Here is a 15,999-nt window from a genome sequence, read left to right as displayed (position 1 = left end):
CCCAGCAGGCCCACTAGTTGAAACTGATTAATTTTGCGTTTGTGGAATATAAATTAAGCAGTAAAATGCACTCGTTTCTAGCCATCTCTGAAGGCGGACATTTTGTTGACTGAAAATGACATCACAACTGTTCACGACGACCAATCACGACTGACCTGTTTTCTGAATCTGAGCCGTGATTGGACGTTGTGAGCATTTGTGATGTCATTTTCAGTCGACAGAAGACAAAATGGCTGCCCCCTTAGATGGCTAAAAATGAGTGGATTAACACTTATTCCACAAACGCAAAATTAATTAGAATGCCGTGTTTTAACTAGTGGGCCTGCTGGGAACATATTTTTGAAAAAAATATGTTTGGGTTGGGGCGGCACGGTGGTCGACTGGTTAGCACGTCCGCCTCACAGTTCAGAGGTCGTGGGTTCGAGCCCGGCTCTGGCCTCCCTGTGTGGAGTTTGCATGTTCTCCCCGTGCCTGCGTGGGTTTTCTCCGGGTACTCCGGTTTCCTCCCACATTCCAAAAACATGCATGGTAAGTTGATTGGATACTCTAAATTGCCCCTAGGTGTGATTGTGAGTGCGGATGTTTGTCTCTGTGTGCCCTGCGATTGGCTGGCAACCAATTCAGGGTGTCCCCCGCCTACTGCCCAAAGACAGCTGGGATAGGCTCCAGCACGCCCCGCGACCCTTGTGAGGATAAGCGGTACAGATAATGGATGGATGGATGGATGTTTGGGTTGACTTCCGCTTTAAGAGGAGAAATAGCTGGAGAGTAGGAAGTGACTGCAGAGCTCATGGACCTACACAGATGTGTTTGCTTCATTTTTTTTTTTGTTAAATTCATGTTTGCGCCATGACTGGTGGGTGGCCTTTGTAATTAGCAGTCGCTTGCAATGTTTATACTCACCTTTTATTGACTATTTTTTACCCTGCCCCTGCCCAAGGAAGTTCTTTGGAGAGGATTTTTATCCCAGAAAATACTTTACTGTCTCATGGGGTTCATTAAGGTACTTGTGTAACTGGAAGTGACTTTGACCACACTAGAAATAATTCCACTGGTACTCAGGGTGTAAATGTAAATTCAAAACAGATTTCTTTGTCATTGTGTGCCGATTGCAGAAATGATCGGGTATTGCTTTGCTAGCCATGATGTCATTCATGCAAACTAGCTCCTGTCTTAATCATTCAAAGCTGGTTGATGTCACTGTTTTGTGAGTGTGCTTGGTTTGGGTCCTACATTGCGTGCCTGAGTTAAGGGGATTGAGCAGGACTGGTACAGGGCCATGTTGGTGCAACTGCTAACCATCAAGTTTGTGTCGATTTGGCTATGGAAAGCAAACGGGAAGATTTTTCTAATTAAACTTGTGGGAAATGTGACCAAACACAGCAAGCAGCTTATTGGTCTTTCCCAACATCCAACACAACATTGATTGTATTTGTTTTATGTGTTCACATTTGCATCTGCTGTTCTAGTTTGCCTGCATCAGATTATATATACAGATGAGCTCACGCTTAAGCGTGAGGACAAAAGAACATTTCTTTGGTGAAAGATAGCACCTAGACAATCGTTTGAGCTGCGTGTAAAAAGTGATACATGTGAACAAGGTGTGAGTTGACAAGCTACGCGCAGCCCTCCTCTTCATCCCATGCTGGTTTTAAACAGAATAAATGATGACCTCAAAGACAACTCCAGTTTTCCAAATGCCTATTCAGCAAGGATGACCTCATTCGTAAACTTGATTCAAGTTTGTAAATCCTCCAAATAGCCACAGCAGCAGCAGCGTCTTAGATGGTGTAAGATGATGAACGTGATGGCTTTGCCAGCATTTGGTTGAAAGTATGGAGAGGTGTTTCTGAATTTATCTTCCAGGAAATGAAAAAGCTTCTCACTCCCTGCCACAAGAATTCCAGCAGACATTGAAGGGAGCAGGAAGAAAAAGAAACACTCTAAACCCCCTAGACTCTTTAGAGAGAAATTAAGCTTATAACCTCAACTGGCACCTTTATGACAGATACAGTTTAATAACCCCTCGAGGGAAATGAAGTAATTATAGTAGAAGGGCAGTTCCTTTTTACGCAAAGCAATGTTCAACTTCACAACTTTGTTGAAGAAAAAATGGTTATAATGCTATGTTTGGAAAGTCCAAAGACGAAGTAAGCTAGTCGGTGATTAAGACTCTCACGTCAGCCTGCATAGCAAGACTGTCAGTATTACCCAATAATTAAGGTTTTAAGTGTCACATACCAAACCACAGTCGGGTTACAAGTTTATATTGGAACCAAGAGGAGACTGGCTCCATTTTGGTGCCTATTATGTGCTGATGGAGATAAATCTATGGGACTCTGTCTTCCCCCCTCTTTCGAAGAAAAACAACTGCTTTAATGTAATCATTGGGCAAAAAAAAAAAACATTGAAAAATTTTTGGCTGATGCAAAGTAGACTATTAGATCACAGACAAACTGTTTAACCTTTGATTGTACATTGTCACAATAGCCTATTAAGTTGAAAACATAAGAATATTAAAACGTGCACCACGTTCAGTGGATATAATTTTGTTGATGGAATGTGCTTTTTCACAGAGCACAGAAGCAGACCGACTGTACTGCGAACATGGTGACTGCAGTCCTTGACAGCTGTCATTGTATTACATGAGGCTTTTAATCATCTGGTTCAGTTTTGGGGCAGGAAAAAGGCGGGAAGTGGGTTTGGTGAGCACTTGTGTGGTTTGCGGTTGTGGATATGATGAAGGCACTTACTTTATAGAGGGATCGGATTAGATTAAAATGTATTGGCGATTTTTTTTTGTTTTGTTTTGTTTTTTTTCTAGCTCAATAAGTGTGTTATCTCATAAGATAAATAGTGCTGCAGTGTTGACATGTCAGTAATACGTTAATAGTATAATACTTTAACAGCCCAATAATTAACTTGTTCTGTTCAAGAAACGTAACTTGTTGTCTCTAAGAGTTAAACTACCTAGAGTACAACATGTGCTGTATATTGTTCAAATGAACAGCATAATTTCTAGTTCAACTGTGACTTATTCAAAGTATGACAACATATTTAGATTACGGCGTTGTCTGCAAATGTTTTATTTGCCACCGGGTTCTGGCAGGAAACTTTAGTGAATGCACACCTCAGTGAGCAAAGTTAATCCTTTCATCGGTATTTTGATCTGTATTATACTGTAATGAAAGGTGAAAGACCTTGACTCACTGGTCTGCGTGCCAGTTAGTGGTTGTTACACTGCAAGACTTTGCTGGAGACTGACCTGTAGCATTTTTACTGTTTGATCTTATGTCACTTTGTTGTCTGGATGTGTTTGGGACAATTTCCAATTTGTTTTTGCATTCAACAACTCATGAAAAATAGAGAGATGGTGACCATTTTCTTTTCTCATCTCAACAGATCGTGAGGACCAATCAATCCTTTGCACGTGAGTATTGTGACTCTTTTTATGACAGATCTTCATATAGATAGATTGCTGGCATCAGGCCAACAGTCACTTTTCAGGAAACATCCAAAATGGCAAATTTGTTCAACCATTATCATTGCATCTTGAAAGAGAGCAAGCCATTTTCAACATTTCAGATTGTTTAATAATACTTATAAATAACACCCACGTAGGGCTGCTTGATTAAGCGATTTTGAACCGTAACTGAATTTTCTGGATAAAACGAAGTTCAAATCGGCACGTTCGAATTTGTTATTTTTGGTGTATCTAAGCCACCATAGTTTCCTCTGCATTTCCGCTTCCTCCCACGAGCGCGCATTCCGAAACAACGACAACATCCATGGCTATACCGGCGATTCTGCTATTTGCTCAGGCAAGTGAGCGTTTAGTTAATAAACCGGGCAAATATAGATCTGTAGTGTAGTGTGTGCCCCGCATGTACAATACAACCCGTGAGCAAGTAACTCAACGTCTGAAAGTCGTCCCTTTTTTTCCTTCTACAACGGACGTCTGGTCCAGTCGGACTATGCATCCGTACTTAAGCTTGACAGTGCATTGTATTATTTATTGAGTGACAGTTTTGCACTAATCATTGATTTATGTTTAAGTAAGACCAGGGAGAAAGGTGAAAGGCTAGTCTATAGCTGGTTGGCAAAATGACTTGCTGACAGACTGTTTGGTTTACAGACTTGACTGTCTACCTTCTCTCATGTTGATGATTTCGTTTCAGATGGTATATGCACTTTCCCCTTTCATTATTGCATTATTGGTTTAATCAAGAACAGATCTGAAATCTATTGTGTAAGTAAAATGATGTTAATCCCAATGAATTGAATTGTTCTGTGTGTATTAAGTTAAATTGACTGGCATTTTGAGTTCAAAAAAAGAAAAATTAAGTTTAAATAAAAGACATTGAAAATACTTCATTTTTCATTATTTTTTACTTTACAAAGAAATCGTAAAATCTCTCTCTCTCTCTCTCTTTGTCTCTCTCTCTCTTTATCTCTCTCTCTGTTCTCTGTCCCTCTCTCTGTCCCGCTCTCGCTCTCGCTCTCGCTCTCTCTCTCTCTCTCTCTCTCTCTCTGTGTACATATAATTAATTACCATTAATTAATTGCAAAAAATGAATGCATTGAAATAAATTAAAAAATAACAATACCACATTTTAATCTATGTTTTTGTTCCAAACAATGGGGAACCTCTGTCTGTTCTCAGTCCACCCTTTTACATGGACACACGTTCAGCTAACGGCTTCCAAAACAGATAAAACTGCACTGCCAGGACAAAAAGAGTAATAGAAATAAAATAATAAATAAATAAAACTTGACGTAAGTCTTGATAAAAGTGTGGTTTTGTGCAAAAATGAGTTTGCATACCATCCAAGCGCTTCAATCCGTGAGCGGCGTGCCTTCATGAAAACCAAAATAACAAGGATGCCTGCTGTATATGCTTGCACACAACACTGTACAATCACAATAGGGGAACTGGAAAGCTATCATAAGTAAAACATGTTTTTGCCCCCTTGGACTGCAGACCACCGTTAGTGGTAGAAGATAAAAGGCTTAGAAATGTGCTAAGATCAATGTAAATTAACACTATTCTCCTTTAAAGGTAAAAAGCATTTCATGTTCATTTTCGTATAAACCATTGTCTGCTGTTGTGCTCTCACTCTCGCCGTGTCAAGTGCCTCTCGCAGCTGTTCAGGCTGCTCCAATGGCCCGCAGTGGACGCAAGGACAAGAAAACACAATAACAGATCCAGCCGCGACTGTCACGCTTGCCTGCCCTTTATTTATTTTTTGTTCACATTTCCCACAAATATCATGTCACTTTACACCAGGGGTGGGCAATTAATTTTGCAAAGGGGCCACATGAGAAACTGGAATGCTTGCCGAGGGCCAAGCCAACATGCTAACCTCAACTTTGAGTTTGTATTGAGAAAAGACAGATTGCCTTGTTTAAATGACTTGCTGCGTGTATAGATATATGTATTGCTACAATTAAGAAATACACATTTTAAACCAAATCATAAGGCCATTAAAATGACATTATTACACTTTACTTCCAACTCATAATAGCCGTTCCTAGTCAGGACTCCCAAACTTATGGATAAGTTTGACGGTGATGCGTAATGATACAGTGATGCCGTAAAATACACCCAATAAAGTAAGTAAGTAAAGCAGTGATGGGCCGCACTGTGACCAACATTAAGTTTGTTCAGTGTTAATTCACTTAAAAACGCCAATAAAAAGATGTGTTTTTGTTGTTCTAGCAGCAGGCATTCGCCGTAGCATCCGCCGGCTCGTCGTCACGCGGGTGACATTCCTGTGTTCAAGTCTCCAATCTTTGTCAGCTCCGCTTTGCAGTAATGTATAAAACCATACTTTTCTCCCTTCTAAGTCTAAAGCGACCACTAACTTTAGGCATATTCATCATCATGCACATCTGTTGACGGAAGAGAGCGTCCACAACTACAAATGTCCGTGCATTAACATGAAAGTGGCCAAAAATTGGTTTCGGGTGCTGCAATTAAAATGATATTAATTGAGATTAATTACAAAGCCCCCTAATTAATTAAATTGTTTTCACCAAATCCCAACCCTATTCTATTCACAATATTTTATCAACAATGTATCAACAATCATAAGAATGTTACATTGTTGTTAACTGATGAAGTCATTTAACAAAATGTATTCAAACTGAATATGTTTGAGTTCCATATTGCTGTATTTATACACAGTACTGTATTTAAAAACTGTGGGCACATCTTAGAACACCTTTATTTATTAAAAATGTTGGTTTTTTTACATCTATAAATATGATAATATACAAAGTATAAATTCTGTGTCGTTCGGTAGGTTCAAAACTGTTAACTTAAGGAAAAAAATCATGGAGTGTGGCACTGGTTATTGTTTGTCTGTTTATCTGGTAGTTAGCAGACAACTTCCTGGTTTAGGATGACAAACAGATGGCTAGAGAGTGCCATTGTGGTTGTGGAGCAGATGCTTCCTTTATCCCCTTGACACTGTCTGTTAAAGCCTGGATTTTCCAACTTTGTCTGTGTTGCATAAACAGCACTGACACGGATTGGGTAGATGAAAATGACCATTATTCAGTGGTATCAGAGCCATAACAGAGGTGAGATGGCGACTGTGTGAAAAGGAATTCACTCACTTCTCCCACCCCGTTGTGTAGAAAGCTATGTCACAGTGCGCCCATCTACAGCATGTGCTGTTCAGCGTTACAGGGAAACTGGAGTCTATCCTATCCTATCCAGACTGTGGGTGAAAGGCAAACTAGATACTAGAAGGAGTTTATACGTCATAGTCATTGCAGGTGCAAACATAACCACACGTCTAATTATCTATGTTGTTGTGTAAAAGCACGCATAGTTGCAATAAAACATCCCACATGAAAAGGCAAAGGCAGTCTATAAATGCTCTTGCAGCTATTTTGCAGGATTTCTGCATAAAAGAGGCTACAGGCGGCATAGTGACTCTAACACTGAAAAAATGTAGCGTTGTGGGAATTGTATTGGATGTTTGGCATAATCCTGCTAAACGTCTGTCCTACATTTTGCTGTTTTACTATGTCGTAATGACTGCTGTGGAAACGGGTAATTAAAACAACAAAACTCCCGGTGGGGGTAGCCTTTTGATCTGGACTGTTTGATCAATGTGAGACTTTAATTTTGGCATTTTGCACAAAAAGTATTCAGTCATTCATCATTTTGCTGAAAACACTTCAAAGTTACCCACAGATTGCCCTGCAGTTGGCTCTCGACCAGTCCAGGCTGGACCCCTCTTCTTGTGCAAAGTCAGCTGGGATAGGCTCCAGCACGCTGGCAACCCTGATGAGGATAAGCGGTACAGGAAATGGATGGATGGAAAGTTACCCACAGATATCAACCCACAAAATCCCCTTTTAATTGAACAAATGTGTTAGTGTTCCTTATTTGCAATTATTTGGCATGTAAATTAAGCACCGACGTAGTCTACCGTCCTTTGATTTGATAAGGATGTTGATAATCATAGTCACATACAGCAGTTAAAGGGAAGATTTGTCAAACATTACAAATGGCAATAAATCCAAGTTTCAGCTTCCCAGCCACTGAGATGCTTGATTTACAGCCCAGATGGTTGTCTTATACAAAATAGAAACACATTAAAAATGTGTCGCATGCTTCCTTGTGTCTATTTGCTGCCTATTCGAAACATGACAACGGGGGAGCGGCTCTTGAAATGAAGAACCTGTCGAATTTCTCACTTAGAAGTTATGGATGTCAGTCAACAGTTTTACAATGTAATCTTCCGCGTAAAAAAAAAAAAAAAAAAGCCTGGTAAGGATGGTGGTTATTTCCAGAAAAGTAATCCAACATGATATTTTCTCACTCGTGCATAACTATGAAAACAAGCAGGCAAATGGGATTTGCTGACCTACATTGCCATTTCTGTATTCTGCCTTTGAGAACTCACCCCTTGCATCTAAGTGCAGAGAAGCTAATAATCATCTTGACTAAAGCCACGGGTATGTTGCCGCATGTAGAACCGCTGGACTGCCTTCTGTCCTGGTCATGGTTTTCCAGGCTCTGGGAAGTGTGGATGGTCCTCTCTCAACACAGCTATCATTAGAAACTCGCCTGAAAACAGAGCCTGGAAACGCTGGAGACTGGCCCACAAAACCACATGGTGGGCCGTGAAACCATTTTGGTAGATGGGTGATTATATAGAAAACAACAGCACATGCCTGCTGATGTTCACCCTCTCCCCTTTTGTTTCTTCATCTTTCATTGATCTTTTTCAGGTTCAAGTCACATGTTTTTGTGTCTGTACCAACCCAAACTGACGTGTTTACACCATATGTCCACAATTTTAACCTCTTTATTTTCAGAGGTGAATCAGGCGCTGGGAAGACGGAGAACACAAAGAAAGTGATCCAGTACCTGGCCCACGTTGCCTCCTCACACAAAGGACGCAAAGACCACAACATTCCAGTAAGAGCCCCACTCTGACTTGAGGTTTAGCCAAGCTTTCTTCCTCTATCATCTATCTCCTCTCTTTAACCTCAAAATTGAATGGTGATGTTGACTGTATTATTACACGATAGTGAAAAGTTAAGTCAATAACCTAGTTTGCATATTTTGCCGACTAGGAGTCCCACGCTAATCAACAGCTAACTGAATAGATTTGTGTGTAGCTTGTTCCCGCTTCATGCCATGCAATGGCAGTGTCCATGGGGGGGCTCGGCTTGTGTCTGACATAACACTTGCATTTGTTTATCCATAACAAACAGCCAGAATCTCCCAAAGCATTCAAGCTTCAGGCAAGTGCATCTCCCGCTATCTCAATATATGTTATCATTTGTGCGTGTGTGTTTGCATGCCCTTATCTTCTATATCCACCGCTTCCAAAATGACTTTGCATGATTAATCGAAGCTTCTTTCTTCATGAGGTATTTGTTTGTGCTGGCTCAGCTTCCCCTCGGGATTATTTGAAGCCACTAAATCTGCCATGAAATCAACAGGCGGATGAAATTAAAGGCCAGAATAGAGTTTTAGTAGAAACACATGTCAAATGTGCTTGGATAAATCTCGCACGACCCATTGCATTGAGTACTGTTTGTCATTTCTGTGTATTTGATATCTGTATCATTTGAAGCTACTGCGCACAATGATCATAGTGACTATAATGTCACATTGCAACAAGTGATGCAGTGTCCTGAAATCTGACACCGGAGTGCAAATTATCGACGGGGTATTCTCTTTTGATGATTTTTAACAGGGGTCACCAACCTTTTTGAAATATTATATTTTATATATATATATATATATATATATATATATATATATATATATATATATATATATATATATATATATATATATATAAAATATAATATTTCAAAAAGGTATATATATATATATATATATATATATATATATATATATATATATATATATATATATAAAATATAATATTTCAAAAAGGTTGGTGACCCCCCTGTTATAAATCATTAAAAGAGAATAAGTATATATATATATATGTATATATATATATATATATATATATATATATATATATATATATATATATATATATATATATATATATATATATATATATATATATATATATATATATATTTTTTTTTTTAAACAATGTTCCTAGGAAATGCATGTGTTTAGCATAGCATAACAAAACTGTTAACATTTATTTCCACATATACGATATTCATATTATTTCTCCATCGACAACAAATGAAAAATGGGAATTGGATGGTATAACCCACAACTGGGTTTTTTATTTTCTTTGATGACAGTCCGGAAATCTCCCTGCATGCCATACTACTTGTAATGTTGTCTTAATGATACCATTTTCTAAATTCCAGCTAACCCGAAAGCAATACTAAATACATTTGTCTGTTGCAAATATAAAATAGTATAAGCAAAGGGTCCCTTGTCTGTTGCTTTAAGGTCCTACCAACAAGGCAAATGATCGTTTAATATGCTGCGATTCAGTCACTGTGAGCAAGTAACTGTAAACCTTGGGCCCCAGTAGTCCCCCTGCCATCAGTCTGACCTCCATCATACCGTTCTCCTTCTGCAGCACATTATGGCTGCCTCTGAGCAAAAGCCAGAGGAATGTGGACACAGCGATTGAGAGAGTGCATGGTAGGGAGAGAAAACATGAGGTAGTGGAGAAACACACCAATTCACTTGGGAATGTCTGTCTATTCTGAAGTTGTACATGTGCCGATTTCTGAGTTATTATTTGTAATTGTCAGCTTCAAAAGACACTGAGTAATAGCTGCACGAAAGACTAATATTCGGTATGCATGTTGCTGAATTATGCTCCGCATCATTTTTCCACTTCTAAGCAACAAGGACTATTTTCACTGTCTTTTGAAGTTGAGTTGGTACTATGCTGCACAGACTATGGCCACACCCAAATGTATCTTTTCATTCCCTTTAGTTCTCATCCTCATTAGTGTCGCAGGTGAATTGGAGCCTGTCCCAGCTGACTTTGGGAGTGAGACGGGGTACACCCTGGACTGGTCTCCACTCTTTCGCTGGGCACATATAGGCAGACAACCATTCCAACTTTAGAGTCTTCAATTTACCGTCCATGCATGAAGCACCTGGATAAAACCCAAATAAAGATGTGGACAACATGCAAACTCCACTCCACAGTAGCCAAGATTCAAATCTAGTACCTCTAAATTGTGAGGCAGACTTGCTAACCACTACTCACCAAACTGCCGCTATTCAAAAGTACTTATTTATCATTTCAAATTATGAAAGGATCCAACAGGTGGAATGACCTGGATTGATTGTCCACCAGTGTTTTTTATGCCCAGAGCACAGGTCACGTTATATTGGGGGCAATACCGTTAGCTGTAACCATCTTTTATTGGAAGACAAGAGTCAAACTCTGTACTGAAATACATTCTCTGTGCTGTTTAGTGGCTTCACAATGTGGCTTTAGATGTCTTGCCCTCTTAACTTGTTGAGTTCCCTTGACAAAAATCACATCGTGCTGACTAAAGGAAAGAAAGCATAGCCAGAAGCTGCTCTGTTACAATCAACATATTTTGCAATATCAGCAGAATACATTTGGTAGTGTTTAATTTATTTGCAGCTGTAGTGTCCTTGCACTTGAACTTCAGACTACTTGTAGCCTCGATGACCTCCCAACCACATAAGAAGCTCATGGCGGTCTTGGATCTAATGTCTAGCTGCAATGTCCATTTCATTGATTGTAATAGCTTTTATCGCTATTTAAAGTTACCTTAACATGTTAGTGTTTTTGATGTTGCATGTGTTTTGTGTAAATGCACACATTTAACCCTCTATAGTATTTCAACCCGATGCGCATACCTTGATGTTTACAAATGCAATGCTCCATTTAATTGTTTTTGCTCATGATTTTATCACCACTTTACATTTCTTTTTCATTATTTGGTGAAGGCATTGCACTTGTTGGCCAGCTAGATGACATCTGACCTTGTTTTCTCTCTCCACAGGGAGAGTTGGAACGCCAGCTCCTTCAGGCTAACCCTATCCTGGAATCGTTTGGCAATGCCAAGACAGTGAAAAATGACAACTCCTCCCGCTTTGTGAGTTCACCCTTATGCAGAGACCATCTTTATTTTGACTGAAGCGCATGTTTGTTTACAATTCAATGAAAAGATTTACGCCACCTTGGCATTATCCATCAGTGTGGTAGTTTACATTTGCTCCAACAGTTTACCATGGAACGCACAACATCCGTACTATCGAATTGACATATTTTTATCCCCAATTTTTCCAAGGATATTTTTCAGTGTGAGCATGTGTTAAGGATGCAAATGCAGCACAAATTGAAGAGTTTTTCAATTCAAATGTGATTTTAACATGAATTTTGATCTTTCTTCCCTGCAGGGCAAGTTCATCCGAATCAATTTTGATGTTGCAGGCTACATTGTTGGGGCCAATATTGAAACCTGTATCCTTATTATTACTGAAAGAGGGAATGAAGTTGAATGCTGGTTGAAATCCAGTTTGTTTTTCCTTGACAATAATAAATGTCGCCAGGGCTGAAAGTGTCTGGTTGCATGATTAAATAACAAAATGATTGGCTGCAAGATTTTTGTGAAAGTACATAAACAACTCCCATTCTTCAGTTGCAAGCCATATTCAGTGTAATGCCATCTAATAGTTGCTACAGCACTGACCAAGTGAGTATCTTGAGTCCTGTTGTACTTCCACTGTCAGTTCTTAACATTTGCTGTCAGACCTTCTGGAGAAGTCGCGGGCAATCAGACAGGCCAAAGATGAGAGAACTTTCCATATTTTCTACCGCTTGCTGGCAGGAGCCGGAGAGCATCTCAAAAGTGAGTTTATTTTGTAGCCAGCATCACAGTCAATGCAATTTATTTACTTCCAGCCAGAATGAGAGACTTTAGAAAGCTGGTTTGAAATACCGGTAACTTTTAATATGTGTGTCCTCTTTTGATAGTGTGTCGATTTGTTTGTTTTTTTCCTTATTATTTTCAAAGAAATGTCTGTCCCAATATACTTTGGAAACAAGAGGACTAGAACAAGATTACTATCCTGTTTTATTTATACCAGAGGTTCTTTTGATAGTGTGTAGATTGTTTTTTTTATTATTATTATTTTTAAAGAAATGTCTGTCCTAGTATACTTTCGAAACAAGAGGACTAGAACAAGAGTACTATCCTGTTTTATTTATACCAGAGGTTCTAAAGAGGAAGTCAACCCAAAAATTTGCTTTACAAGAATATGTCGTATGTAGGCCCACTAGTCAAAACATAACATTCTGATTAATTTTACGTTTGTGGAATAGAAGTTAAGCAGTAAAATCGACCTGTTTTTTTAAGGCGCATGGAGCATACTATTGCAAAGAATTTTTGGGGATTGACTTCCCTTTTAACGTGTGAGATGTCTTCAGGGGAAAGCCTCGAAACTTGGGCAACTACAACAAAATGGATACATTTTGAGTTCCTATTGTGAGAGAGGAGCATGCCACGGGCCAAAGTTACACAACATAGGTCATAAGTTAATAATAATCAGATTGTTAACAACTTGTTATATTAAACAGATTTACGGGGATGTTTTTTTAAAATTTATTTATTACAGTTTTCGTTAAAATGTTAAATCGGGATTTATTACCCCACAGTTTAAAATAAAATTAAGTGTGAATTTGGGGTAAATGTTGGGTTGTGGCTAATATAGCATTGTTGTTTTAGTTGTTGTCGTCATTTTTACCCAAAATCAATTGTGAATGAGATGAGATGAGATTTATTCATTTCATCCATTTAATAAGTCCCTCGGAATGGATTTATGCCTTAATGCAAAAGTTTGAAAGATGTGATTTTTTTTTCATATCTCAAAAGTAAAAGGACAATCGCAATCTTTCTCTCCCGTTACAGCGGACCTGCTCCTCGAAGGCTTTAACAACTACCGATTCCTGTCAAATGGTAACATTCCCATCCCTGGCCAGCAAGACAAAGACAATTTCCAGGAGACTCTGGAGGCCATGCACATCATGAGCTTCTCCCACGATGAGATTGTCTGTAAGTATTAGTTGCACACATATTGCTGTACTCCACTCTCCTTCTCTCAATTTTGCTGACAACAATTTAGCTTATGTTTCTTCACTCTAAGATCAGTGAATCTTTGTCTTGTTCTTGTCAGGCATGTTGAAGGTAGTCTCAGCGGTGCTGCAATTTGGCAACATTGTCTTCAAGAAAGAGAGGAATACCGATCAGGCCTCCATGCCTGAGAACACTGGTGAGCTTTCAATAAACACACACACACTCGCGTACATCAACACTCATGTAGTTAATGACCCGCCAATCTCGAAAATAAGATGACCGTGTACGCTCAGCTTTCACCACAACAGATGTTCGAAACCATCTTGCTCATATCCACAAAATGTGCGCTTAAACAAGAAGTCAGATTGTCTTCTTGGTATTTGATAGTGTGACGTTCTGATCAATCCTTCGTGTCGACAGGACACATGTTGGAGTGTCAGCGTGGTCCAATATCCCTGCAGAATTCAGCCTCATAATACTCAATGAATAGACCGACAGAGAATAATTTGAGCCGTTACGCATTTTGACCACATCATCATGTTCTCTTTTCTTTATCCTTGTAATATTGTTATCAAATAATTTAATTTATAGTTATGCAAATGTTAAATGTGCAATTACATCGTACAATATGTTAAAGCTTCCGTTTTTTTGTGCTCTTTCAGCTGCACAGAAGCTTTGCCATCTGCTCGGAATGAACGTTATGGAGTTCACAAGAGCTATCCTCACTCCGAGGATAAAAGTAGGACGTGACTATGTACAGAAAGCGCAGACCAAGGAACAGGCATGTTACTATTGAACTCGACTCATGAGGAATGTGTTGCAAATTGAAAATCATTAATATCGCTACACCTTAAGATGTAATCATTTATGCAAATTGTCATGGCTCATTTGTAACTTTACTGGCTTTCGTTACACAGGCTGACTTTGCTGTAGAAGCTCTGGCCAAAGCTACATATGAGCGACTGTTTCGCTGGCTGGTCCATCGCATCAACAAGGCCCTTGACAGGACTAAGCGTCAGGGCGCATCTTTTATTGGCATTCTCGATATCGCTGGCTTTGAGATTTTTGAGGTAGAAATTAATCTCTTATGTGCACGGCCATCTTGCACTTGTGACATCCTAACTAACATGACTTCTGCCTCGCGCCTCATTTTAAGCTGAACTCATTCGAGCAGTTGTGCATCAACTACACCAACGAGAAGCTGCAGCAGCTCTTCAACCACACCATGTTCATCCTGGAGCAAGAGGAATACCAGAGGGAGGGCATCGAGTGGAGCTTCATCGACTTCGGCCTTGACCTTCAGCCTTGCATCGAACTCATCGAGAGGCCGGTTGGTGCTCCTCGTTTGTATGCATGAAAAGTTCAGGCTGTGTCATGTTTATTTGTTTTAAACGAGCTCTGTCTCCTCAGAATAACCCTCCTGGTATTCTGGCTCTGCTGGATGAAGAATGCTGGTTTCCCAAAGCCACAGACAAGACCTTTGTGGACAAAGTGCTGCAGGAGCAAGGCACCCACACCAAATTCCAAAAACCACGTCAGCTTAAGGACAAAGCTGACTTCTGCATCATCCACTATGCAGGGAGGGTATGTCATTCTGTTTAACTAGAGCGCAGCTTCATGGAAGTTAGATGCATGGAATGTTATTCTACTATAGGTAAGAGGAGGAAAATAGTATCCTATGAGTACTACTTCAAAATAGATGTCACATTTATTCATGCCCTTATGCCTGGCTAATATTTTAAGGCACGGACTTCGCTGAGTTACATCATTGGCTTCATACAATAGCCCAGTTGTTGTACTGCCGCCTCTGCTGCTGCCGCTGCTGGAGGATTCTCACATCTGGTTCATATTGATGTGAGACTGACGGCTTCATGCAGTAATAGTTATATAACTGAGGTTTGCAGTTTTCACCTTTGCGTGGTGCATTGTCATCTGTAAAGAGAAAACCATGGCTGAAAGTATGGCATTCCCATGTGGAAGCTTGTCAGTCAGAGCTGTTGATTTTAGAACCTCTAGAGTTTTAATTGGACTGAAATGCCTTGTTTTTGCCGTCTTGTTCTTCAGTGATGAGTATCAGTCCAACAAGTGAAGCTTGCCATGCCAAGCAGAAGAGACTTCATCCAGTATTCAGTCCGCGAGGCAGCATTTCATTTCAACTTGTTCAAATAAATCCTCTGAGACAGAGTAGTACTGAAGAGAAAATATGTGCAAACAGTGTGAGTTTGCTTTTCCGGGATTCTGATGAATCCCAGATGGGGAAACGGCATTCCTCATCTCAGGTTCCTCACCGTGTCAATTACTTGGGATGTCGTGCTGTGATCCAGCACTCTTGTTAGTGTCTCAGGCATCATGGTGTTACAGGCTAATCCAATTAACATAGCGCGACCAAACACGAGGTCCCTGATGGACACAGTGACCTGTCAGTCAAATGAAAAGAGTAGACTGGAACAAATTTGG

General features: G+C 39.7%; 1 protein-coding gene across 4 annotated transcripts in view; it reads left to right on the top strand.

Moving 5' to 3' along the window:
- LOC147134916 (myosin-10) overlaps positions 1–15,999 on the top strand; it is a 53,123-nt gene that overhangs the window by 25,079 nt on the left and 12,045 nt on the right. For 3 of the 4 annotated variants that reach the window (XM_086054721.1, XM_086054719.1, XM_086054718.1), the window contains exons 4-15: positions 3,403–3,430; positions 8,338–8,440; positions 8,740–8,769; positions 11,470–11,562; positions 11,867–11,930; positions 12,220–12,318; positions 13,378–13,521; positions 13,643–13,738; positions 14,205–14,323; positions 14,460–14,612; positions 14,699–14,872; positions 14,953–15,126. In XM_086054721.1, the coding sequence (XP_085910847.1) occupies positions 3,403–3,430; positions 8,338–8,440; positions 8,740–8,769; positions 11,470–11,562; positions 11,867–11,930; positions 12,220–12,318; positions 13,378–13,521; positions 13,643–13,738; positions 14,205–14,323; positions 14,460–14,612; positions 14,699–14,872; positions 14,953–15,126 (1,277 nt within the window). The remainder of the gene's footprint in view (positions 1–3,402; positions 3,431–8,337; positions 8,441–8,739; positions 8,770–11,469; positions 11,563–11,866; positions 11,931–12,219; positions 12,319–13,377; positions 13,522–13,642; positions 13,739–14,204; positions 14,324–14,459; positions 14,613–14,698; positions 14,873–14,952; positions 15,127–15,999) is intronic. The other variant, XM_086054720.1, reaches the window with a different exon arrangement.

The sequence above is a fragment of the Filicampus tigris genome, chromosome 16 (assembly GCF_054856515.1).
Source record: "Filicampus tigris isolate MCC_2025a chromosome 16, RoL_Ftig_1.0, whole genome shotgun sequence".
Classification (NCBI taxonomy): Eukaryota; Metazoa; Chordata; class Actinopteri; order Syngnathiformes; family Syngnathidae; genus Filicampus; species Filicampus tigris.
The sequence above is the reverse complement of the archived record's forward strand: the minus strand, read 5'-3'. Positions and strand labels throughout refer to the sequence as shown.